At 37.1% G+C, this 26,981-nt stretch overlaps 2 protein-coding genes across 4 annotated transcripts; both read left to right on the forward strand.

Moving 5' to 3' along the window:
- Positions 1-223: 223 nt before the first annotated feature.
- On the forward strand, positions 224-25,262 carry LOC122996065 (apoptosis-associated speck-like protein containing a CARD). 3 transcript variants are annotated; one of them, XM_044371596.1, is made up of 8 exons: positions 239-465; positions 2,327-2,632; positions 3,648-3,676; positions 4,462-4,732; positions 5,288-5,326; positions 6,424-6,471; positions 7,843-8,123; positions 25,032-25,262. In XM_044371596.1, exons 2-7 carry the CDS (start codon positions 2,329-2,331, stop codon positions 8,109-8,111), a joined length of 960 nt encoding a protein of 319 aa, XP_044227531.1. In that variant the 5' UTR covers positions 239-465; positions 2,327-2,328; the 3' UTR covers positions 8,112-8,123; positions 25,032-25,262. The 3 variants fall into 3 exon arrangements, with proteins under 3 accessions (XP_044227532.1, XP_044227531.1, XP_044227529.1); XM_044371594.1 differs by lacking the exon at positions 25,032-25,262 and having other exon boundaries at positions 241-465; positions 7,843-8,373; XM_044371597.1 differs by lacking the exons at positions 6,424-6,471; positions 25,032-25,262 and having other exon boundaries at positions 224-465; positions 7,843-8,373.
- On the forward strand, positions 19,749-25,262 carry LOC122996067. Its single transcript, XM_044371603.1, has 4 exons — positions 19,749-20,012; positions 20,229-20,397; positions 20,933-20,971; positions 24,728-25,262. Exons 1-4 carry the CDS (start codon positions 19,764-19,766, stop codon positions 24,994-24,996), a joined length of 726 nt encoding a protein of 241 aa, XP_044227538.1. The 5' UTR covers positions 19,749-19,763; the 3' UTR covers positions 24,997-25,262.
- Positions 25,263-26,981: the final 1,719 nt, after the last annotated feature.

Raw genomic sequence — 26,981 nt, forward strand, 5'->3', positions numbered from 1 at the left:
AAAAGTAGCCATTCTGCATAACAAGTACTTTTAGTTTTGAGACTGTAAATACATTTTGTTGCTAACACTGCAGTATTTTTTACAGTATGTTCACACGTTCACTTACAAGAAACTGCAGTTATTTGTTTGAATTGAAACCGAAAGTAAACGCCGGGTTCAGACCGGGCTGAACCATTGTTCACAGGAAAGGGGGAGCGGTGTGTTTGAAACGGGATATTGTGAGGATTAACGGTCAAAGTTAGACAAATAAAATACCGATGGTGAAATATCTGTCTCCATATGAATATTTTAGGATTTAATGTAGATAAATAAGGTGGCAAGCAGGTTGTAAAACATTATTTCAGTCGGTATCTGCCACTCAGCCGCACAAACAAAAAAAAACTTCTTCCCGCCACACGAAGGAACTCACAGCTCATAGATCTGAGAGAAGGAAGCAGTTCAGCTTTGGTTGAAGAAAAGAACAAAGTAAGTATTCATATTTCTCACAACTTGTTCATTCATTCTGAAAATGAATATACTAAAAGATAAGACACAGATTCATGTTCTGGCTGTTTGTGTTCCTGTTTTAACACGACTGACATGATTACAGCTGTACAGGAACTTAAGGTTAGGATAGTTCATTGTGTACGTTAGTGTTATCAGGAGAGGACTCTTTGTCCCACAGATAACCGTCAGCTGTGTGTTTATCAGTATCTTTTACTATATTTAATTATGCCTGATAATATTCTGCTGTATTACATCATCAGGGACATACAAAAATATAATTATGTTTGGATAGAAGGCACTCAGAAATATACTGTACATGTCATACAATAAACTACTGTTATCTGAACATAGTAGTCAAGTTCAAGTTCTTAGTTGTTACATCTCATTATGCATGAATAAGAGAGTAAAAATCTTAAGTTTCAGCTCCTTGACAATGCAGTAAGGATAAAATAGTAAAATAGTAAAAGCAATAGTAATAGATAAGAGTATAAACAACATAAGAGTATGTATTAGTATTATGTGTTAGTAGCCTATATATGTAAAGTGCTATGTGCATGTGTCCTACCTATAATATATGAATAAATATCTATATGTGTAAGTATACCAACAAAAAATACAATGTAAATCTGTATAGTTAATGCACTCAGTGTACTTAAATTAAGTACTACAAAAAATATGAGAAGGAGCACTGTGCTTTACTGCCTTATGTTCAAGTCTAGCATGTTTTTAGGAACTGTCAATAGAAGTATAGATTAGTACAGACTAATTTGGGAGTATCTTTCAGCCCTACATAGCGTCTGCTAGTGCTGGGTGATATGGACAAAATCAAATATCACAATATTTTTGACCAAATACCTCGATGTCGATATTTCAGCAATATTGTAGGGATGACTATTGGTGCTTTCACAAAATATTTATACAGTGAGATTTTTGATAAATAATCAAGAATATGGATATAATGACTAAGTGGGAAAAGGCAACAGCGTGAACAGTCTGGTAAGTTCAGAAAATTACATCACTTTACTGTAATGCAGTTTTAAAACCAGGAAAAGACAACACTTATACCATATCACAACATTGCGATATCCAAAATCTAAGATGATATCGAGTCTCATAACACAGTATCGATACATCATCAATATATTTTCCAGCCCTGGCGTCTGCACGTCCACAGCAGCTTTCACCAATAAGGGAAGTGAACCCCTGCACTGACAGACCGGCAGTGTTTCACCATCCTAGCTGACTCACAACTGTAATTTAAGGGTACAAACAGTTCAATGGGCCACTTCTCAAAGACTGAACCCAATAAGATACTGGAGATACTTGCTCCAGTATTTTCTTCTAACAATTTGTCCTATTTTGAGAACACCGACCTCCACTCAACTTTAATTTGAGGGTGTTTAGATTGACTCACCTTTTTAATCTCATGTTTAAGTAGTCTGGTATTTAACATTTTTGGAACTTTGGACAATTTTATTAATCTTACTGAAAAGTTTATATTTCATTCTACTATCATATTGAATGTTAACATGTTGTAACATGTGTTGTCCAGTAGATGGAAACATAGACCTGCCAATACTAAACAAAGCACTGTATACACATTTGTTTTCATGACCTTCACTCAAGTCAAGTCAAGCTTCATTGTCAATCCACAGCATGTGGACATTGGACAGCAACATTATATTATAATGGCTGTAACAAGGATTTTTGGCACTTAAATAACACTTTTTTGGAATTCAAGTCTTGAAAAGTTTCACCTACATTTGGAATAACAACATTTTGCAATGTTGCAATGTGTTTTTTTTCTCACTTTTCTGTCTCTTGTGTCTTTATGTGTCAGAGATGACAAATATGTCAGAGAGAGAATGGAAAACGGCCCTGACCGCCATCCTGGAGGAGCTGGATGAGTCAGAATACAAGAAGATGCTGGGGTGTTGCTGTTTTGACAAAATCCCTAAAGGTGTGAAGACTGGCACGTCCAGAGAGGAGATGCCCCACATAATCATCAAGTACTTAGGAGTAGAAGAGTCCATCTCTGCAATCAATGAAGCAATGGATCTGATACCGAGGAAGGACCCTGCAATCCAGGACAAGCTGCGCCCCTTTGTGGACAAACTGAAGAGCAAACATGAAGAAGAGAACAAAGGTGAGCTCACACAGTTATTAGTTGTTTATGTGAGGCCTCTGCAGAAGCCTGCTATGAACGTGCACAGAGGCTTTTATGGTCAGTGCATTGTCTGTGAAACAGGAGGCAACAGCACAGACCAGGGTTTCTGCAGGTTCACCAGGTTATGTTTAAGACTTTTAATATAACCTAAAATGACATTTAATACCTGTATCACCATTAAACCATCTAAAGAAGCAAAAATGTCAAAAATGTGCTGTTTTCAGTTTCTCAAATGTGATGATTTAAAGCTTTTCTTTGTCATACATGACATTAAACTGAATATATTTGGGTTTTGGACAGTTCAGATATAATAAGACATTTGAAGACGTCACCTTTGGTCCTGGGAAATTGTCATTTTTTACCATGTTCTGACATTTTATAGACAAAAAGATTCAATATATTTTTTCAATAGTCCTACATCAGCAGCACATCATGGACATGGGAATGTCTCATTACATTACCGCCTTGCATCACATGATGATGATTGTGGAGTCCATCCTGTCATCATGTGTTGCCATGGTAAACAGTTTTAATTGTGTCTTGACAGATCATTAACAGTAGCAGACCCACCAAAAGTAGACAAATACAGTATCTGGAACACAAAAAGTTCAGTAGGTAAGACAATGTCAATGACAGAAAACCAGTCGGGACAATAAGGCCTATGATAATTTATTAAGAACATGAATTGACATTTATATCACATTTTTGTCAGTACTTCCCAGCTGTTGATGTGGAGCTGTGCAAGTAAAGTGTGTGTTTAACTTTTCAAATTTGCTGATGAGGAGCAAAAGTTTGCCACTGGTGGGTTAATGCACACAACATAACAGATAAATAGTGATGAAGAGTTTTACAAAATATCTACAGCACCAGTCAAAAGTCTGGACACGCCAACAGGAAGGCGCTGTGTGTGTTTGACTGGTGCTGTACATTAGAATAAAATGAGAGGAAGGCATCAGTGTGGAAACTGACTGACTGTTTGTTTCTTCTTTTAAAGATCAACTGAAGAGCAGCCAACCTGACAAGGTAAGAGTAATGAAATTAAGGTTAATGATGAATACTACACATTGCATACAGTCTCACATCAAATTTTCACGCTACCATTATCGTAGGTAAAAAATATCACAGTAAGAGAAACTTTGAAGGGAGCACGACTTAGCTTAGCATGTAGCCCGCTTTCCCTTCTTCTGTTAACACTCCCAATGGCGGCTGCGCCACTACTGCAAGATTGGTGAGTGGACAGTATCGATGGGGAAACTGTCCATGATGGTAGTGAGGAGTGTGTAATCTGTTCTCAGGTTTAGAAGTTCCTGACAGCTGTAGGAGAGGTTAGCATTACCTAAGCTTTTTAGTAAATGTAAAACTAACATAAAAGTAACAAAGATAACATGGCATAGTATTGGGAGCCGCCACTTTGTGGCTGCGTCTCGTGTGCCACCATCTTGACTAAGATCACCATGTGCTTGTTCAGAGCAGACACACGATTGTAAAACAATGTTTCTTCTATCTCTGACATAATAAACATGTTCAGCATTCTACTGTCTATTCTACTATATTAAAAATCTCTATTGCTCTTCATCACTTGTCACTTTATTGGAAAGGCAGGACTTTTGTTAGGATCTTGAAGAGTGATGACTAATGTTTTTTCAGTGAGCTGATTAGTGGACTTGTGATTTTTGAAAGGATCCTCTAAAATGAACCTGTTTCATTGTTGTTCAATCTCTTATTTTAGTCATTTTAGTTTGGTTTAAAGATGAGTGAGTCTTTTCTGCTTTTTTCATTTCTCTATGTGTTACGGATGTTGTGGAAAGTGGAAAACTTCCCTGACCTCCATCCTGGATGAGCTCGATGAGACGGAATACAAGAAGATGTTGTTGAATTTGGACAAAATCCCTAAAGGTCTGAAGGCTAGTAAGTCCAAAGAAGAGATGCCCCAAATAATCATCCAGACCTACGGAGTAGAACAATCAGTCCTTGAAATCAAGGGCGTAATGGAGCTGATACCGAGAAGGGACGCTGCAGTCCAGGACCTGCTGTGCCCCTTTGTGGACCAACTGAAGAAAAAGGACCAGACAATGAAGGGTCAGTTCACTGTTTGCAGTGTGAATCACTGGCTTTACCCCTGCCTCAGACTTTATTTCATTTTATAACAACATTGAACCACGATGGCTGTAATTAGGATTTTGGACAGTATTTTTGTGGCAGAGCTGTGACAGTTTAGTATTTTGCTAACCTTGAAATCCAGTTGGCAACTCTGTCTAGTAGTTTCCTTAGTAGTTTTCCTTCGCTCAGGCCCTAATAACAATAATAGACTAATGAAAAATGCTTTATGCCCAATGGAAACATCCATACTGTATCTGGATTTCAATTAAATGTCTATTTATGCATAATTAAGTAACTAATTATGTAATTATGCTAAAAACAGCTGGTATTCATCCATTGTTTGGATTAACTCTACTGCTAGCAATTTTTGATCAAGTTGCACAACCAAAATGTATTTAAAGTAAAATCTGAGATGTATTTGCACTTTAAGCCTGTAGTTATTGATTTATTCTTCACAAATATCCCAGATGGATGGAACCATTCCATCATATATTTTTTACTGTAATTTAACACTGTGTCTCCCTATTTTTGCAGTTGAAGAGCCATGTGGACAATCTTCAAAACCTGGTGGCAGTGAGTTCTTTTCTGTTTTTTTTTTTTCAACATGACAAACTAGAGATGAGCTAGTGTAGCAAATGTGTGGTGTTGTTTTTGAGTTTCACATTAAGCTTTACACTCCCAACAGAGGATGTACCCTGGAAAAATATGTTATGTATCTAAAAGGTACCTTATAGTACTGTTCAGAGATTTGTCTCTCAAACTGAGGAAATGAAGGATAAAAACACTCAGCAGGCCAAATATTCGAGCCATCTTACTGCTGCTGTGTTTGATTTTTTAATTTGAGTATTAGTTTGAACATGTTGGAGGAGTTACTCAGTAAATATGGGCTACACCACACAAGTTACAGCATTGAGTTAAGATTAAGGCTACAACTAACGATTTTCATTATCGATGAATCTGTCGATTATGTTCTCGATTTATTGATTCTTTATTTGGTCTATAAAATGTCAGAATCAGAGAATTTTGGCATTTTCACTTAAAAATGACTCAAAACGATAAATCAATTATCAAAATAGTAGGCGATTATTTTTTGTCAATTGACTAATCAACTAATTAATCAATCGTTGCAGCTCTAGTTAAGATATACTTCAAATTGTCGCCTTCTCTGAGCAAGTCTAAGTCATTCTGAGAAAGATTAGAGAGAATAATGATAGAAGAGCCAGAGGAAACTTTCATTGCACATGTCCTCAGACGAGCTGCATCCTTTTACCTTTATGATCCACTGACCTGCACACTGTGTATTGTGTACAGTTACTGTTTCTAGGAATTCACAAAGGCACAAGTGTGATTTTATGCTGCATTCACTTGAGATGTGAAAAGCCGCTGGCAGCTGAAACCTGTAACTGTTTAGGTGGTGATATTATTCACCAAGATGGAAGTTATTATTTGGTCTTTTCATGGGATTTATCGACTGTAAGAAAAATATGCAGCATCACCAGCCTTATCCTTTAAAATCTTTTCTCAAACGAACTTGAAACCAATGAGCGCACTTTTAAAAATAGAAGAAAAAAACAGAAGTGTGTGAAGAAACTTGTTTAAGATACATTTATTAAGCAATATACACATATATATATATATATACATATAAATTTTCCCTTAATGTGTTTCAGCTGCAGGTCCCTCCGCTGGAGCAACTGGTGGAAAAACAATGGCAGGAGGTTGGTGTTAATTGCTTTTAATTGGTTATTTTAATTGAATTGGTTTTGCAGCAGATTCCTCCACCATGGTGTTCAGATTGATTAGAAACCCAGAATCTGACAATACAACCTACTAACTTATTTACTACATGGTTGGATATCTAGAACATGATCAACAGTTATGAAAGAAAACCATAGTCACTCTTAAATTCTGAGTCTGTCCACCCAAGAAAAACGACTCAACAGGTCGTAATGTCAGTCGCCCAAAAACGACACAGTTAGTAGCGACAGCTGCCATCTAGTGGTCGTAGTAATTCTGACCCGGAGCAGTGGTGCAGTTCAGATGACAAATATTTATGTGGAGACGGTGGGCTGGGTGGATGGTATCACCCGAACAGTGGACTTTCCCAACCTGTTTCCAACTGGAAATCAGGACAGTTTTTTAAAAAGTGTGATTACGATCGTCCCCTAACCTTAACCCTGTGGTTATTATTGTAGCCATGACGACGAGGGTCACCTAACTTCAAGGAAGTAGTAACTTTAACCCACATCATGTTTCTCTAACCTTAACAAAGAGATCATTTTAACTCAAACCATGATCTTTCCCTAAACCTAACCAGACATTAACCACAGCGTTGTCACATCATAAAACATCATTATAGTTTAACAGTGATGTGTAACAGACAGATGATGTCCTGCTGATCACTGCCGTGACTCCAAAACGACATGTGGGAGTGTTTTCTAATCTTTCAGCGTTAATCAGCAGGACAACATTGATCTTTGCTTTGCTGTAGCTTCATATTTAGTGGACAGATATAAAAGTGGTTTCAATCTTCTCATCTCACTTTGACAAGGAAGCAAATAAGCATATTTCCCAAAATGTCAATCTATTCCTTTAAAGATAATCATAAAATCTAAGACTACAAAATCACATTTGTTCACTTTCTTTCATCTCTTAACTGTAAATTTAAAACCTTATTTTTTAAGGTGTAGTTTAATTTAAATTAATGTTACATTTGTTTTTTAAGACATCAAAATGAACATTTAATCACTGATGTATGAGTCATGTGTGTTATATTTAATCCTCATTACCCACAGCAACAACAGTAAGGACTCATCCTGACGCCTGCATGAAGTTCAAATGCTTTAATAAAAACTAACTAAATAATATAATAATATTAAAGAATCTTCAGTCACAGAAAATCCAAGGCATGAATTGTCTGTGTTTTTAATATTTGATGAATGTCAGTCATCTACACTTAAAATACTGAAAGTAGTTGTTTTGTAGTGTTTTGCAATGAAACTTCTCTTCAAAAGAAATGTATAAATTGTCTACAGTTTTATTATTTACAAATCCAATCAATCTGTGTTTTTCTTCTCCTCTCTCCTCAGACAAGCACTTTGTGGATGAACATAGGGCCGATCTGATCCAGAGAGTGACCAACATTGAGCCCATTTTGGATGAGCTCTTGGGTGATTTCATCCAAACAGAAGCTTATAATAAAATCAGGGCTAAGTCTACATCTCAGGAAAAGATGCGGGAGCTCTACGATGGTACACTGAAAGCTGGTGAAGAAGTCAAAGATATCTTCTACAAACTCCTTGAGAAATATGAGGGATGTCTGGTCAGAGACATCAAGAAGAAGACCAAACATACCTGAACAAAAATGTTCTTTTTTTATACATAAGAAATCATTTTTATATCTGCTCTTTCTCTGTGGAGTTTTTCAGCAAATTTGTATGTCACAGTTTACAGTGGATGTTCAATGAGACTCAACTGTCATATATATATCATATATCAAATATGCTGAAAGCTTCTTTTTTATTTGTTTTTATTCTGTCCAATTATAATCCATTTACATTTTGGTGGTCAGTCTGTTTTTAAATTTATAATAAAATGTCCTGATTGCTGTGTGGCTCTTACATTTGAGTGAGTTGACTGTTCTGAATGTGTGACTTGTGTTCAGATCCCAAAAGAAGTAGGTGCTACTGTACCATTGTTTGACCTACGTTTAGAGGAAGAACAAGTGCTGCAGATCCTCTCTGAAATGTTATGAATGTGAGAGGATCGGTTGTGATCAACCTGTGTCCTTGTCTACCTGACCAGAGATGCAAACAACTTGCTTTTCGGTGAATGTCACTTTTTGTTGTTGACAGTTGATGACGGAGCTTTCCATAACCGCCTGTGTAGATACCAGATCAGGCGATCAGATGATTGGTTGATGATCGACTGTAGGTCGGAGAGTGTACAGACGCCGTGAGTTGCTGTTGCTACCATTTAAATTTGCAATTTTTGATTGTGCGATTGTTTGTGTAGAGAAATAAATGCCAAACTTTCCATGTAATTATTTCATATCTGTTTGTGCAGAGAGTGTAAGGTCACTATGTATACAGATGGGTGACAAAGGAAAAACTGGTCCGGGTGAATATTTAACCCCCACAGTGAGGGGATCTGGGGGCTCTGTTATGCTGTGGGGGGCATTTTGCTGGCATGGTTTGGGTCCACTTGTCCCCTTAGAGGTGAAGGGTCACTGCTAATCAATACAAAGTTGTTGTGAGTGATCAGCTTTATCCTATGATGAAACATTTCCATCCTGATGGGAGTGGTCTCCTCCAGGATGACAATGCCCCAATTCACAGGACACGAGGGGTCACTGAATAGTTTGATGAGTATTAAATGATGTGAATCATTTGACAGACTGAAACAAACATGAATGTTTTGTTCTTTGGTTCATTCATTTCATGTTTTGAGTGACTAATGGCCTTTTGTAGGTCAAATTAGGTGTTGCGCTGTGAAAGGATGATTACACTTAATATTTATATATATTTATTTATAGAAATCTCTTTTTTATATACTGTTTTTTATCTGTGTTTTTAATGGTACTGTTCTCGTAATTTCGTTCTGATTTGCATCACTGATGTTTTTGCTGAATGACAATAAAAAGGAATCTTGATCTTGATTTTGAGAATTGTAAAGGAAAGAGATAAGGAATTGGTGGAAGAAAATGTATCTTGTTGCAAGAAAATAATTTACTTACGGAAGCCCTGAAAGGCAAGTGAGAAAAAAAATATTTCAGGAGATCCCATTTCTAAGCCTCTCCTGTGTTTATGACTAAAGAACAGGCGGAAAAACAGTTTTGCCAGGATAATTTTTTTGTTTTTTTTTTCATCTGTGAAAATAGTGATGAATTTTTTTTTCTTTTTAGTCTTTTGTATATATTCTCTGAGTCTGTTTTATATATTCTCCATCACTGGTTCAAACCTGTTTATTTTCAAAGGAAGAAACACTTTTGTACCTGCTGAATATGTCGACGTGTCTCCTCCATCAGGCTTCACTTCTTCCTGCTGTTTCCTGAAGAAAGTGTTTACATGTTGTTTGTCATTAATGCTACTGAGGATCAAACTGGACGGTGTTTAATCCTTTGCAATAAAGTGTGTGTGTGTTTAAAGTTTTAGAACGTCACGGGTTTGTTGTTTGAATGCATGACGCCATTTACCACACTCACGTTGTACGTTCAAATTGTAATTTCATTTTATGCTATTCTATTTATTTTTAACAGGAAAAACAGTTAAAAACATCCCCGTTTTAAGAGTGAATTCTCCATAAAAGATTATAGCAGAAAAGTAGCCTAACAACACAGCAATGTCAAAATACTCCATTACAAGTAAAAGCCCTGCATGAAAAATCCTACTACAGTAAAAGTACATAAGTATTATGAGCTTGATGTAGTTAAAGTATTGCAGTAACTTTTCTCATTATGGCATGATAAGTTGGCAAGATGTTAAAACAAAACAAAGATCTAGTCTGACCAATGAGAGTCTACACTGGCTCAGGTGAAAATGACTGGTTTATATGGTTTGATTACGTTTATTTCATGATTGGATTGGGACATGCTGAACTATCGTCGGTCCAGGTATCGTCGGATAATTCCAAAATTGCACAGTCTTTTGAATTTGGCTTTCTGAATTTTCGTTGGGAAACAAAAAAGCAATAGATAACGTGATTTCGTTTTTAGTTTAAAATGTAAAAAAGGAAAAAAAACATGTGACTTCCGTTTTTGGTTTCAAACGCAAAAACGAATTGGCTGAATGTCCGCAGACCTGCTCGATATTCAATCCAAAAAGGAATAACGATAAAACGAATCAACAAAAACCAAAAACGGGCCAGTTTGTGATGAGGAAGGTTACGGTCTTCTGTGGATAGAGGAGATACTGGGCTTTGATGCTGATGAGAGAGAGGCTGCTGAACTGAAAGCACATTTAAATGCACATCATCATGTTATAACAACATACCAATCATGATAATGATATGATAGCTTATAGTTAACAGGCTTATATGTCGTTATAACGAGATACGTTGATCGTGTGCAGTAAATTTTGTGATATAGCCTGCAGTAGTGTTATAACAAGAAAAGCTTATTGTAAAACAACAAAAACTAAAATGGGACAAGTTGATATCTAGGTATGACGATAGAATATGTCAGAATAACATGAAAAATATCTTGTTATGTGAGAAGGATTTTGTTAAAACGAGAAACGTTTCAAGTTCAAACAGGAAATTGAGTAGACTAAACATTTGTGGTTGGGTGGCAGCAATGTGCAGCCCTTACTAAGCCACAGGTGAACAGGCTTTTATTTCCCACAACATAAAAGTGAAAACACCCGTAGGCTTACTTTAGGGAGAGGCAACCATTGTTCACTGTAGAAGGGGATTCAGTCAGCAAGAAAAATGGATATTATCAGGATTTAAAATCAAAGTAGGAAAATTAAAAAACAAAAAAACAAAACAAAAAGATGATATTAAAGTTTTTCTAAATATGTCTAACTTTTATTCTATCAAAATGGCAAGCCGGGAGGTAAATAATTGTAAGGTGGCAGCTTCCATTAACCTATCTCTGCACACACATTTAAAATGTTTGTCTCTGCTCACAGAACAAAACAGCCTGCTTTGGCTTGAAAAAAGAACAAAGTGAAGATTAGGCCTTTAATTAACAGATTTCAACACTGTTCTTATTGTTGTTTGTTTTGTAAGACGAACCTACTGTGATCTTCATCATCACATTTATTACAACACTAATCTATCCAGGGTGGGCCAACAGTAAAGGTGAGTACCTTTAAATTTGTGTTTTAATGGTGACAGATAGCTTACGTCATGGCCACCTATTCACTTCTGGATTTATTTGTCATCAGTGGATAATATTTAAGGTAGAAATGTAGAAGCTACCTCGTTTCACCTGAACTAACCCGAGCTTTGTCTTCTGGATCCGAAGCAGGAAATAAAACTCACGTCTCCCGAGCGTGAAGTTCACTTGTTAATTTACATAATTTCCTTTATTTATTGAATGTTTCCTTAAATTAAACATTTAATTGTGAATTTGATTTACTGACTTTGTATTCACACATAGGCTGTACAGCGTGTTTGTAATCAGGGAGAGAGGATCTCTCAAACCTCCGTTCAGTCTTCTCTTGTGATCACATACCTGATATTAACATGCGTCTTAACCCTGCATGCCAGCATGGACTGAGGTGCACCTGCCTCAATCCAACGGCCTGAACCAACAGTCCCAAAAAACCTCTGTTCCTCCTTCAGGTAGCCTTATAGCTGCCATATCTCAGTAATTGTTGCACCTCCCTTTTTTCACTCGGTGCAATCTGCCACAACTATTTAAAAACCACAATAGAAGTGACTTTACAAACCAGATTTGCCAGCTGGTTTGCATTTAGGATAAATTGGCCTATTTCATTTATGTTCAATGACTAATGTTAGCTGAGCTGACACATCACATAACAAGACAAAGTTACAAAAGAAAATTCTACATAGTTAAATATCCGTTTCATACCTCTAATCTGTTATCACAGCGCAGAGGCACCGTTTCTGAAGGCACAAACGTAACTTTACTATACTTCAACTGTTTGGTGGGTTGGGCAAATGGCTGTGATTGGATGTATGGCCGTTCATTCAATCTAACTTGACCAATAGGTTTTCATGTATGGGGAACTAAGTTTCGATTTATCAATAACTACCTCGGCGATGGAATCATGTTTCCGTGAATATTCAGGTGTCACAACACATAATACCTGCGGCTGTGACGCACCTGGAAAAATAAAGGTGAGTACCCTGAAGTTTCTGTTTTAATGGTGATAGATAGTCTACGTCATGGCCACCTATTCACTCTGGATTTATTTGTCATCAGTGGATAATATTTAAGGTAGAAATGTAGAAGCTACCTCGTTTCACCTGAACTAACATTGATGATCCCGAGCTTTGTCTTCTGGAGCTGGAGCAGGAAATAAAATGCCTTTATTTATCGACAGTTTCCTTAAATTAAACATTTAATTGTGAATTCCATTTACTGACTTTGTATTCACACATAGGCTGTACATCAAAACTAGTTTTTGGTGTTTGTAATTAGAGAGAGAGGATCTCTCAAACCTCCGTTCGGTCTCGGTTCGGTGATCACAGACACTATCACGGTGGGGGACGGGAGGTCACGTTCCTCCTTAATATAAGAAACATGGAAATGTGTCTCCCCCAATATATTTAATTGAAAAGAGATCAGACTTCCCTGAAGCACTGGATGTGTATCATTCACAGAAAACCTGCTGCGTCTCATTTGTATTCATGTTCGGCAGCAGTGATCAGCAGCTGTCCTGTAGGTCCTGGCTGCCACTGCTTCAGACTCGGACGGTTTGAGTCGAGCCCCGCTTATTTCTGGTCCTCAAAACTGGTATTTTAGAGCAGAACAACGTGGAGCGTCGAGAGGAAGGGCACGGAGCACAGAGATTGGTCCATAATGAAAGTTGAAGAATGTATCTGTGACAGTTTCTATTCAGTCCTGTTGTATCGTTCAGAGCAGACACATGCTTGTAAAACAATGTTTGTTCTATCTCTGACATAATGAACATGGTCAGCATTCTACTGTCTGTTCTACTATCCTTAAACATCTCTGTTGCTCTTATTCACTTGTCACTTTATTGGAAACTCAGGACTTTTGTCAGGATACTGTAGAATGATGACTGATGGTTTTTCAGTGAGCTGATTGGCTGGTTGGTGACATGTTTAGATTTTTGATAGGATACTTAAAGGTGGACAGCAGATTTATAGGACATTTCTGAGTTAATTCAGTTTAGGTCTTATTTTCATTGAATTATTGAAGTTTAAAGATGAGTGAGTCTTTTCTGCTTTTTCATTTCTCTGTGTTACAGATGTCGTTGAAATTCGAACAAAAGTGGAAAACTTCCCTGATCTCCATCCTGGAGGAGCTCAGTAATTCAGAATACAAGAAGATGCTGTTGAATTTGGACAAAATCCCTAAAAGACTGAAGAGTGGCAGGTCCAGAGAAGAGATGCCCCAAATAATCACCCAGTACTACGGAGTAGAACAATCAGTCCTCGCAATCAAGAAAGTCATGGATCTGATACCGAGGAAGGACGCTGCGGTCCAGGACCGGCTGCAGCCCTTTGTGGACAAACTGAAGAAAAAAGGCCAGACAAAGAACAAGGGTCAGTTCACAGTTTGAAGTGTGTATTATTGGCTTCACTCCACCCTCAGACTTTGTTTCATTTTATAACAACATTGAACCACAATAGCTGTAATTAGGATTTCTTTATATTTTGCTAACCATGACATTCGGTTTGCTCCTTTGTCTAGTAGTTTCTGGGCCAGTGCTCAGTAGTTCTGGCAAGAAATTAACAAATTCATCTTGTACCGATCCTTTTTTGAGTTGCAAAACTTACATGATTTGTCAACAGATGAACCTGTAAACAGACTAATGAGACACCACCTCTCTGTATTGCCTGGTCTGTGCACTGAAGGGGTTAAACTCTTGATAACCTGTAATTATGTGTTGAGGTTTTAACTGCTCTCGACTGCTCATTAATACCATGTGGCCCATCAAAACTAGATAGATACAGTATCAATCTATGAAAATGCTTACTGGCTATATTAAAGATGAAAAATACAAGATGGTCTACATCATAAAATACAGTGATGTTTTCTGTTCACATGAGAAAAATGTATAAATCACAGTACATGAAGTTTAGTAGTATTCTCTCTAGATAATACCCCTGTAGTAGCTTTTCTTCTTGGGGTCCACAGACGTTTTAGAAAAGCACAATATGAGAGTCATTGATCAAAGGCACACACATTAAAAATATGATTATTAACTATCTCAACATCAGTGACATCAGTGTAGAAACACATTTACTGATGTTTTTTTTTTCTTTTAAAGATAAAAAAGAGAGCGGCAAACCCGACAAGGTAAGAGTTCCCTTTTAAATAACTTGATGCTGTATATGGTAACAAATCAATCAATCAAATCAATGAATCAATCAATCTTAGCTGTCAAAATATTTACAGTGTGTCATATGTAACAACATAAAAATTGAATTAGTAATAATTTTACCTCTTAAATTAAAAGTGACTCAGCATTAATAATTTAATGAAGAGTTTTTGTCTCAGTCATGTGTTCTTTTTTCAGTCTTAAATTAGTTTACTGGATTAAACTTTGTGTTTGTCCTAATTTATTGATTAGTCTGACAACTGTTAACAGATTCCTTCAGTCATTGATGTTTGTGTTTATATTGATTTGATGGATATTATTTTCCTCTCTTCTTGTGTCCAGACAAAAACCATCAGTGCTCTAAAATCCAGCGGTCAACTTCTAGACTCTGAAGCCATTGTTGGGAAAGTTGTTCATAAATCTGATGTGCACACAGATGTGAACAAAGACAATGAGACAGAGTCTTTCTTTAATCTGGTGGTCGCTGATAAGACAGGCAGCATTAAAGTGATGGTATATGGAACAGAGCGCTTCAAAGACATTAAAGAAAAGAGCTGCTACATGTTCAAAAAGGTAATAGTGGACGAAAACTTCATCAAAGTTACCAGTCTGACCACAGTGTCAAAGACGACAGCCATTAAAATCCCAGCAAAGGTGCAGAGGGAAGCTCAGATGATCATTGACCAGGAGCCAGCTTCTTCCAAGGCCCAAACATCTGCTCAGAAGATGCCAGTGACTGTTCAAGGAACTGTTACAGGGGTGAGTTTCCTTCAGAGAAATAATCACTCTATTAAAGTGTTAATATTCTGGGCCTGAAATGATGAAGTTAGTGAAATAGTGCTCCAGATTTTTGTTTTAGGTCTTGTTGATACTGCACTTGTTTTTTCATGCATTCCTACTTAATAATCCAACTCAAAATCGTAGCATTATCTGTTTTTAAATGTTCAGTGTTGGCATTGATTTGTTCAGATTGGTCCTGGCAAACCAGTAAAATCCAAACTGGAGAAGATAGGAACACAAAGCAAAGGAATCAAAGTGACGCCAAAGACAACAAAGGTAGCTGATATTCACACACTGCAGAAGATCCATGATGTTAATATCTGTTTGAAATATGATTGTTTTTCTCTCAAGTCAGCTGTGTTCACTTTATTTGGTAGAATGAGGCTCATCTGGACACTGACAGTCATATAATACATTACACCATCCTCTCTGCCCCGGTCATAAACTGTTGACAATTAGAGCACTTAAAAGTTATTAGCGCCTGAGCCCCAAAGGGGCGAAGACCCTATTGTATTTTGTGTGTTTGTATGTTTCTTCTTCTTCTTCTTCTTCTTCTTCTTCTTCTTCTTCTTCTTTCTTTATTATTACGCCACTTCAGACCTAAATTTCACCCCCTAAACATGCTCAAAACCTCACCAAATTTGGTACACACATCAGGTCTGGTGAAAAATTTGATAAAATGTAAAAAACTATCCCCCAAAGTGTCAAAATGTGCTCTAGAGCGCCACCTATGTATCTAAAATGGCCGCCACGGCCCGTGGGAATGTCGTAGAGAGATCGAACCAAAACTCAATTATTCGTCTCATCAAGACCTACAAATCATATACTGACACCCCTGACCTAAATCCAACAGGAAGTCCGCAATATGCCCATCAAAGTACGACTTTGTGCCAATTTTGGACCCCCAAGAAACGCTATCTCCTCCTAGGGTGTTAATGGTATCAGCTTCAAACTTGAATACATGACTTATAACACTGTGCTGAACAAAAGTTATGAAAAACTTTGTAATAACTTGAACGGTTTAGATATTGTAAGCCTTGAAAGTTGTAGTGCCACATCACACCTTACAATGTAAATCAATGGGGAGGCGATCACTAGGCATGGACTTTGTGTCAAACAAATGGTTCTGATGTCTAAACTATAAGTCTGACCACTTTGAAACCTGTATCAATAGATTCGCAACGAAATTTCCTATAAAAATGTCATTTTTAATGTAGGATTTGGCCAAAGTCATGGGATTTATGAGGATATTTCACAAGAAGAGTGACATTCTCTTCTCCAACTGAGAGGGAGAGAGAGAAAGAATAAGGTGGTGGGGGGGGGGGGGGGGTTCATTGAGTGAGAGTAACAGTTTAGTGTTAAACTGCTGCAGAAAAATAAAATCCAAACTAAAATTTGTAGCTCTGTACTGCAGTTTTTCCTTTATTAGGGCCCGAGCACCTGGCGGTTCACTCACACTCTCCATTCAAATATATGAGTATTTTTCTGTGTCCAGCTGCAGTTACTTATTGTCTCTACACACCTGACAGTACACATTTCAATCAAACTTTGACCAGGTCATGTGGGTTAAAAGTCTTTACTTTTCTAAAAATAAACTTGATGAAAATTAGGAAATTAATTTGTTTTACTCACAAACTCATCAAGAGTTTTCTGTTTACTAATTGAAATTCAAGTGAATGGGCCCAAAACTTGCATAATTTTGATGACACAGGTGTGAGCAAGACAGACATGTCTCACCCTGCAGAAAATTCTCATCCTCACACCATTGACATTTAATGCTTCGCCATGACAGAGGAAGTTGCTATAACTTTATTGTAAATGCTCTAGTCTGCACCAAACTTTACATGTTTGATAAGAGTCCTGGCCTGAACACGTCTACATGATAAAATTCCATCAGTGATGCAAACCGGCTAAATAACGCCCTGTACGAAATTGCAGCAAAGCAGCCCCAGCAGCAGGCAAAATAGTGGACAAAGGAAGTGATGTTTATCTCCTTCTTGCACTGTCTGAAAACAGCCCGGGTCTGAAGACATCTACATGCCCGTCACGGAAGACCTTCGTTTGCGTCTTGGCCCGACGTGCGTGGAGGCATGAGGGCCAGTTCATCGCTGCTTGTAGCATTAATTCTTCACTCTTTTCTCAATATATAAAATGTTTGTAATCAAACTTAGTAATCAAATCAAAATTAGTAATCATTATACCTCTTTAATTACATGACTCAGCATTAATTATTTAATGAACTGTTTTTGAAATGTGTCTCCCCCAGTATATGTAATTGAAAAGAGATCAGACTGAAGCTGAAAGAAAGCTATTTTGTTCTCTCAATATCCAGTGTTAAACGACTCCAAAACACACTGGATGTGTATCATTCACAGAAAACCTGCTGCATCTCATTTGAATTAATCTTCAGCATCAGTTAAAAGCGGCTATGAGCGTAGTGCCAAAGCTTTGGGTCCATCCTGTAGGTCCTGGCTGCCACTGCTTCAGCCTTGAAGGGTTTGAGTCGAGCCCCGTTTATTTCTGGTCCTCAAAACTGGTATTTTAGAGAAGAACAACATGGAGCATTGAGAGGAAGAGGGAGAACATGGTGCTGCTCATAACCAGACACATACAGGTCATGGATGTAGCAGGCAGTAAAGTTATTTTTACAGCGAGTGGAGCGGTTTCCAGTGTTTCAGGTTTTTCTCCACATTTCAGTACAGAGATTGGTCCATAATGAAAGTTGAAGAATGTATCTGTGACAGTTTCTATTCAGTCCTGTTGTATCGTTCAGAGCAGACACATGCTTGTAAAACAATGTTTGTTCTATCTCTGACATAATGAACATGGTCAGCATTCTACTGTCTGTTCTACTATCCTTAAACATCTCTGTTGCTCTTATTCACTTGTCACTTTATTGGAAACTCAGGACTTTTGTCAGGATCCTGTAGAATGATGACTAATGTTTTTTTCAGTGAGCTGATTGGCTGGTTGGTGACATGTTTAGATTTTTGATAGGATACTTAAAGGTGGACAGCAGATTTATAGGACATTTCTGAGTTAATTCAGTTTAGATCTAATTTTCATTGTTTTATTGAAGTTTAAAGATGAGTGAGTCTTTTCTGCTTTTTTCATTTCTCTGTGTTACAGATGTCGTTGAGGATACTTGAGCAAAAGTGGAAAACTTCCCTGACCTCCATCCTGGAGGAGCTCAGTAATTCAGAATACAAGAAGATGCTGTTGAATTTGGGCAAAATCCCTAGAAGACTGAAGACTGGCAGGTCCAGAGAAGAGATGCTCCAAACAATCATCCAGTACTACGGAGTAGAACAATCAGTCCTCGAAATCAAGAAAGTCATGGATCTGATACCGAGGAAGGACGCTGCGGTCCAGGACCGGCTGCAGCCCTTTGTGGACAAACTGAAGAAAAAACGCCAGACAAAGAACAAGGGTCAGTTCACAGTTTGAAGTGTGTATTATTGACTTCGTTTCGTTTTATAACAACATTGAACCACAATAGCTGTAATTAGGATTTCTTTATATTTTGCTAACCATGAAATTCAGTTGGCCCCTTTGTCTAGTAGTTTCTGGGCCAGTGCTCAGTAGTTCTGGCAAGAAATTAACAAATTCATCTTGTACCGATCCTTTTTTGAGTTCCAAAACTTACATGATTTGTCAACAGGTGAACCTGTAAACAGACTAATGAGACACCACCTCTCTGTATTGTCTAGTCTGTGCACTGAAGGGGTTAAACTCTTGATAACCTGTAATTATGTGTTGAGGTTTTAACTGCTCTCGACTGCTCATTAATACCATGTGGCCCATCAAAACTAGATAGATACAGTATCAATCTATGAAAATGCTTACTGGCTATATTAAAGATGAAAAATACAAGATGGTCTACATCATAAAATACAGTGATGTTTTCTGTTCACATGAGAAAAATGTATAAATCACAGTACATGAAGTTTAGTAGTATTCTCTTTAGATAATACCCCTGTAGTAGCTTTTCTTCTTGGGGTCCACAGACGTTTTAGAAAAGCACAATATGACAGTCATTGATCAAAGGCACGCACATTAAAAATATGATTATTAACAATCTCAACATCAGTGACATCAGTGTAGAAACACATTATGACATACTGATGTTTTTCTTTCTTTTAAAGATAAAAAAGAGAGCGGCAAACCTGGCGAGGTAAGAGTTCCCTTTTTAATAACTTGATGCTTTCTTTAATCTGGTGGTCGCTGATAAGACAGGCAGCATTAAAGTGATGGTATATGGAACAGAGCGCTTCAAAGACATTAAAGAAAAGAGCTGCTACATGTTCAAAAAGGTAATAGTGGACGGAAATATCATCAAAGTTACCAGACTGACCACAGTGTCAAAGACGACAGCCATTAAAATACCAGCAAAGGTGCAGAGGGAAGCTCAGATGATCATTGACCTGAACCAGGCTTCTTCCAAGGCCCAAACATCAGCTCAGAAGATGCCAGTGAATGTTCAAGGAACTGTTACAGGGGTGAGTTTCCTTCAGAGAAATAATCACTCTATTAAAGTATTAATATGTTGGGCCTGAAATGATGAAGTTAGTGAAATAGTGTTCCAGATTTTTTGATGTTTTAGTTCTTGTTGATACTGCACTTGTTTTTTTTTTCTTTTTCCTGCTTAATAATCCAACTCAAAATCGTAGTATTATCTGTTTTTAAATGTTCAATGTTGTCATTGGTTTGTTCAGATTGATCCTGGCAAACCAGTAATATCCAAACAGAAGAAGACAGGATCACAAAGCAAAGGAATCAAAATCAAGGACGTAATGGATCTGTTACCGAGAAGGGACGCTGCAGTCCAGGACCTGCTGCGCCCCTTTGTGGACCAACTGAAGAAAAAGGACGAGACAATGAAGGGTCAGTTCACTGTTTGCAGTGTGAATCACTGGCTTTACCCCTGCCTTCATTTTATAACATTGAACCACGATGGCTGTAATTAGGATTTTGGACAGTATTTTTGTGGCAGAGCTGTGACAGTTTAGTATTTTGCTAACCTTGAAATCCAGTTGGCAACTCTGTCTAGTAGTTTCCTTAGTAGTTTTCCTTCGCTGAGGCCCTAATAACAATAATAGACTAATGAAAAATGCTTCATGCTCAATGGAAACATCCATACTGTATCTGGATTTCAATTAAATGTCTATTTATGCATAATTAAGTAACTAATTATGTAATTATAACAGCTAACATTCATCCATTGTTTGGATTAACTCTACTGCTAGCAATTTTTGATCAAGTTGAACAACCAAAATGTATTTAAAGTAAAATCTGAGATGTATTTGCACTTTAAGCCTGCAGTTATTGTTTTATTGTTCACAAATATCCCAGATGGATGGAACCATTCCATTATATATTTTTTACTGTAATTTAACACTGTGTGTCCCTATTTTTGCAGTTGAAGAGCCATGTGGACAATCTTCAAAACCTGGTGGCAGTGAGTTCTTTTCTGTTTTGTTTTTTCAACATGACAAACTAGAGATGCGCTAGTGTAGAAAATGTGTGGTGTTGCTTTTGAATTTCACATTAAATTTTATACTCCCAACAATGGTTGTACCCTGGACTGAACTCTAAGCGTAAAATATTAAAACACTATGGAGAAAGATCTGCAGCTCAGTTGTTTTTTATTGAAATGTTGATTTCACTTGAAAAAATACATTATGTATCCAAAGGTACTTTACATTACCGTTCAGAGATTTGTCTCTCAAACTGATACAATTAAGGATAAAAACACTCAGCAGGCCAAATATTCGAGCCATCTTACTGCTGCTGTGTTTGAGTTCAGACCGAGTATTAGTTTGAACATGTTGGAGGAGTTACACTATTACTCAGTAAATATGGGCTACACCACACAAGTTACAACATACAGTTAAGATTAAGGCTACAACTAACGATTATTTTCATTATCAATTAATCTGTCAATTATGTTTTCAATCTATTGATTAGTGGTTTGGTCTATAAAATGTCAGAAAGTGGTGGAAAATGTGGATTAGTGTTTCCCAAAGCCCAAGATGACATTCTCAACTGTCTTGTTTTGTCCACAACCCAAAGATATTCAGTTTACTGTCATAGAGGACAAAAGAAACTAGAAAATATTCACATTTAAGAGGCTAGAATCAGAGAATTTGGCATTTTTACTTAAAAATTACTCAAAACGATAAATCAGTTATCAAAATAGTAGGCGATTATTTTTTGTCAATTGACTAATCAACTAATTAATCAATCGTTGCAGCTCTAGTTAAGATATACTTCAAATTGTTGCCTTCTCTGAGCAAGTCTAAGTCATTCTGAGAGAGATTAGAGAGAATAATATTAGAAAAACCAGAGGAAACTTTCATTGTACATGTCTTCAGACGAGCTGCATCCTTTTACCTTTATGATCCACTGACCTGCACACTGTGTATTGTGCACAGTTACTGTTTCTAGGAATTCACAAAGGCACAAGTGTGATTTTATGCTGCATTCACTTGACAAATCCTTTGTCCGATGTTATTTAGGAGGTCATTTGTGACTTTCACCAGTGCTGTCTCTGTGCTATGATGCCTCTAAATCCTGACTGAAAATCCTCAAATAAATTATTTTATTGTAGAAAGTGACATAACTGATTAGAGACTGCTTTCTCAAGGATCTTAGAGAGAAATGGAAGGTTAGATATATGTCTATAATTGGCTAAAATGCCTGACTCAAGAGTAGGCTTCTTAAGAGGAGGTTTAATTACAGCTACTTTAAAGGACTGTGATACATAGCCTGTTACTAAAGACAAATTGATCATATCTAGTAAAGAAGTGCTAACTAAGGGTAAGGCTTCGTTAAGCAACCTAGTTGGGATGGGGTCTAAGAGACAGGTTGATGGTTTAGCTGAACAAATCATTGAAGTTAGTTCAGGAGAGTCAACTGGAGAAAAACAGTCCAAATATATGTCAGGATTTACAGCTGTTTCTAAGGTGCCTGTGTTTGGGGAGAGAACGGTGCCTGTTGAGGGCAGGAGGTGGTTAATTTTGCCTCTGATATTTAGAATTTTATCATTGAAGAAGCTCATGAAGTCATTACTACTGAGAGCTATAGGAATACATGGATCAGTAGAGTTATGACTCTTTGTCAGCCTGGTCAAAGTGCTGGTTTGGGAGTTATACCATGGACCTAACCTCTCATGTATTATTATCTTCCTTTTTAAGGGGGCGATGGAGTCAAGTATTATTCGTAATGAGCCTGCAGCACTATCAACAAGATTATCAATTTGGCAGGGACTAAAGTTAACATAAGAGTCCTCCGTAGTATTGAGACATGGAAATGAATTCAGTACCGATGGAATTGCTTCCTTAAATTTATCTACAACACTATCAGATAGACATCTAGTGAGGACATTTTTATCTAATGGTGTGTAATCCAGTAATAGGAATTCAAAAGTTATTAAAAAATGATCTGATAAAATAGGATTTTGTGGAAAAATGATTAAATGTTCAATTTCAATCCCATAAGTCAGAACAAGGTCTAGGGTGTGATTAAGACAGTGAGTGGGATTATTTACTCACTGAGAGAAGCCAATTGAGTCTAATAATGAGATAAAGGCAGTACTGAGACTATCATTATCGACATCCACGTGAATATTAAAGTCACCTACTATAATTACTTTATCTGTACTAAGGACTAAGTTTGATAAAAACTCTGAGAATTCAGAGTACGGGCCAGGAGGACGATACACTATAACAAATAGAACTGGCTGTTAAGTTTTCCAGGTTGGCTGAGAGAGATTAAGAACAAGGCTTTTGAATGAGTTATAATGAAATTTAGGTCTAGGGTTGATGATTAGGCTTTAGTTGAAAATGGCTGCAACTCCACCTCTTTGACCAGTGTCTCGAGGAATATGAGTATTAATATGACTGGAGGGAGTGGATTCATTAAGGCTGATATATTCTTCATGACACAGCCAGGTTTCAGTTAGACAAAATAAATCAATGTGATGATCTGAGATTAAATCGTTTACTAGTAATGAAAGATCATAGTCACTCTTAAATTCTGAGTCTGTCCACCCAAGAAAAACGACTCAACAGGTCGTAATGTCAGTCGCCCAAAAACGACACAGTTAGTAGCGACAGCTGCCATCTAGTGGTCGTAGTAATTCTGACCCGGAGCAGTGGTGCAGTTCAGATGACGAATATTTATGTGGAGACGGTGGGCTGGATGGATGGTATCACCCGAACAGTGGACTTTCCCAACCCGTCTCCAACTGTAAATCGGGACAGTGTTTTTAAAAAGTGTGATTACGATCGTCCCCTAACCTTAATCCTGTGGTTATTATTGTAGCCATGACGACAAAGGTCACCTAACTTTAAGGAAGTAGTAACTTTAACCCACATCATGTTTCTCTAACCTTAACAAAGAGATTATTTTAACTCAAACCATGATCTTTCCCTAAACCTAACCAGACATTAACCACAGCGTTGTCACATCATAAAACATCATTATTGTTTAACAGTGATGTGTAACAGACAGATGATGTCCTGCTGATCACTGCCGTGACTCCAAAACGACATGTGGGAGTGTTTTCTAATCTTTCAGCGTTAATCAGCAGGACAACATTGATCTTTGCTTTGCTGTAGCTTCATATTTAGTGGACAGATATAAAAGTGGTTTCAATCTTCGCATCTCACTTTGACAAGGAAGCAAATAAGCATATTTCCCAAAATGTCAATCTATTCCTTTAAAGATAATCATAAAATCTAAGACTACAAAATCACATTTGTTCACTTTCTTTCATCTCTTAACTGTAAATTTAAAACCTTATTTTTTAAGGTGTAGTTTAATTTAAATTAATGTTACATTTGTTTTTTAAGACATCAAAATGAACATTTAATCACTGATGTATGAGTCATGTGTGTTATATTTAATCCTCATTACCCACAGCAACAACAGTAAGGACTCATCCTGACGCCTGCATGAAGTTCAAATGCTTTAATAAAAACTCATAATATAATAATATTAAAGAATCTTCAGTCACAGAAAATCCAAGGCATGAATTGTCTGTGTTTTTAATATTTGATGAATGTCAGTCATCTACACTTAAAATATTGAAAGTAGTTGTTTTGTAGCATTTTGCAATGAACCCCCTCTTCAAAAGAAATGTATAAATTGTCTATAGTTTTATTATCTACAAATCCAATCAATCTGTGTTTTTCTTCTCCTCTCTCCTCAGACAAGCACTTTGTGGATGAACATAGGGCCGATCTGATCCAGAGAGTGACCAACATTGAGCCCATTTTGGATGAGCTCTTGGGTGATTTCATCCAAACAGAAGCTTATAATAACATCAGGTCTAAGCGTACATCTCAGGCAAAGATGCGGGAGCTCTACGATGGTACACTGAAAGCTGGTGAAGAAGTCAAAGATGCCTTCTACAAACTCCTTGAGAAATGTGAGGGACGTCTGGTCAGAGACATCAAGAAGAAGACCAAACATACCTGAACAAAAATGTTATTTTTTTATACATAAGAAATCATTTTTATATCAGTGCTCTTTCTCTGTGGAGCTTTTCAGGAAATTTGTATGTCACAGTTTACAGTGGATGTTCAATGAGACTCAACTGTCATATATATATCATATATCAAATATGCTGAAAGCTTCTTTTTTATTTGTTTTTATTCTGTCCAATTATAATCCATTTACATTTCGGTGGTCAGTCTGTTTTTAAATTTATAATAAAATGTCCTGATTGCTGTGTGGCTCTTACATTTGAGTGAGTTGACTGTTCTGAATGTGTGACTTGTGTTCAGATCCCAAAAGAAGAAGGTGCTATTGTACCATTGTTTGACCTACGTTTAGAGGAAGAACAAGTGCTGCAGATCCTCTCTGAAATGTTATGAATGTGAGAGGAGCTTTCCATAACCGCCTATGTAGATACTAGATCAGTCTGGGTCCTGTGTTTACAGTTGACGTCACAAATTATGATTGGTTGTACATCTGAAAGTGTTTATGATCGACTGTAGGTCGGAGAGTGTACGGATGCCGTGAGTTGTGAATCAACATCTTTCTTAATGTAAGTTACACCTCTGCTGCAGGGGTGGAGCAGAGATTTTAAAAGTGTGGGGGTTCTAGGGATGGGACATGAGCACCTTCGACCCCCTATTCAGTCTCCACAACATGCCAAATCAAAATGAATGCCATGCATTTCTACATTTTTTTCTACTACTATAGATGTAATCACTGCTTCAGCTTACTATAAAGTAATTACTGAGACCAAATAACTAACAACTCAGGAGAATTTATTAAGGTCTGGTATCAGTTTACTACTTATATCCAGTTATTTGTATGAATTGCTGGACTGGAGCACAGTTATCCTTATGATACTTCCTTACATACCTTATAGACATGAAATTACAGGAAACTTACACATCCATTAAAATGAAATGAATAGTTATAGATGCAAAACAAATTGAACCCTGGTTCGGTAACGAATCAGTATCTTCAAATAACTTGTTTAACAACATTAACAATTAATGGTTCAACCTGAAAATGTGTTATGTTGCCCTTAAAACTTAAGTCCTTTTGAGTCCAAGGACTAGTAGAACTGAAGAGGTCTTCAATTTAAAAAAAGTGTCTCTTTTAGTAGGAATCCTAAGGAGTCCTTTAATTGTCTTTAATTGGGAAATGAATACTGAAAGTTGTCCTGGAGGTTTTGTAGCAGCAGCCATCAGTTCCTCTCAAACAGCCACAGGGAACAAGCCGTCCCTCTTCATCTGAAGTCCACCTCAAAGCTAACAGGAGAAAATCACATAAACTGGTGATTTGAGGCTAAACTAGCTCTAACAGGCTAACTGCCACAGCTACAACCATCTGTGCCCTTTTTAAGCTCAATAATAAACAGTAATGTTACTGTTCTTTAGCTTTAATACACAATACAAACTATAGCTCACTGTAACTTCTATTAAATGCAAAACACACATTACTCCCTGACATAAGGAGTAAAACTATGACGTCTAAAGCAACATATTCCTTTGACATTTAGCTTCAAACACCATAAACCATGTGAATTTACATTATGGACACAGAGGTAACTTACTTCTTTCCAAAGTCATTAACTAGCTAATAAACATTAATTTGATTGTTAAAACGTTACCATAAGGCAGACAGATGTCACACATCTTAAATACGAATGCTCACCTTTGTCTATGACTATTAAAAAACTACAATAAAAGCAATAAAATTGACTTTCCTAACCAAATTTGCCAGCTGGTTTGCATTTTGGATAAGTTAGCTATTTCATTTATGTTCAATGACTAATGTTAGCTGAGCTGACACATCACATAACAAGACAAAGTTACAAAAGAAAATTCTACATAGTTAAATATCCGTTTCATACATCTAATCTGTTATCACAGCGCATAGTAACAGAGCACCGTTTCTGAAGGCACAAACGTAACTTTACTATACTTCAACTGTTTGGTGGGTTG

Source organism: Thunnus albacares, chromosome 13 (genome assembly GCF_914725855.1).
Source record: "Thunnus albacares chromosome 13, fThuAlb1.1, whole genome shotgun sequence".
NCBI lineage: Eukaryota > Metazoa > Chordata > Actinopteri > Scombriformes > Scombridae > Thunnus > Thunnus albacares.

What these genes read in the sequence shown, in the direction of transcription:
- LOC122996065 (XM_044371596.1), top strand. Translation starts at nt 2,329, where the DNA reads ATGACAAATATGTCAGAGAGAGAATGGAAAACGGCCCTGACCGCCATC. An exon ending in AAAGGACCAGACAATGAAGG is followed by an intron (nt 4,733 to 5,287) that starts GTCAGTTCACTG and finishes CTATTTTTGCAG; the next exon opens with TTGAAGAGCCATGTGGACAA. An exon ending in TGGAAAAACAATGGCAGGAG is followed by an intron (nt 6,472 to 7,842) that starts GTTGGTGTTAAT and finishes CTCTCTCCTCAG; the next exon opens with ACAAGCACTTTGTGGATGAA.
- LOC122996067 (XM_044371603.1), top strand. Translation starts at nt 19,764, where the DNA reads ATGGTATATGGAACAGAGCGCTTCAAAGACATTAAAGAAAAGAGCTGC. An exon ending in TTCAAGGAACTGTTACAGGG is followed by an intron (nt 20,013 to 20,228) that starts GTGAGTTTCCTT and finishes TGGTTTGTTCAG; the next exon opens with ATTGATCCTGGCAAACCAGT. An exon ending in AAAGGACGAGACAATGAAGG is followed by an intron (nt 20,398 to 20,932) that starts GTCAGTTCACTG and finishes CTATTTTTGCAG; the next exon opens with TTGAAGAGCCATGTGGACAA.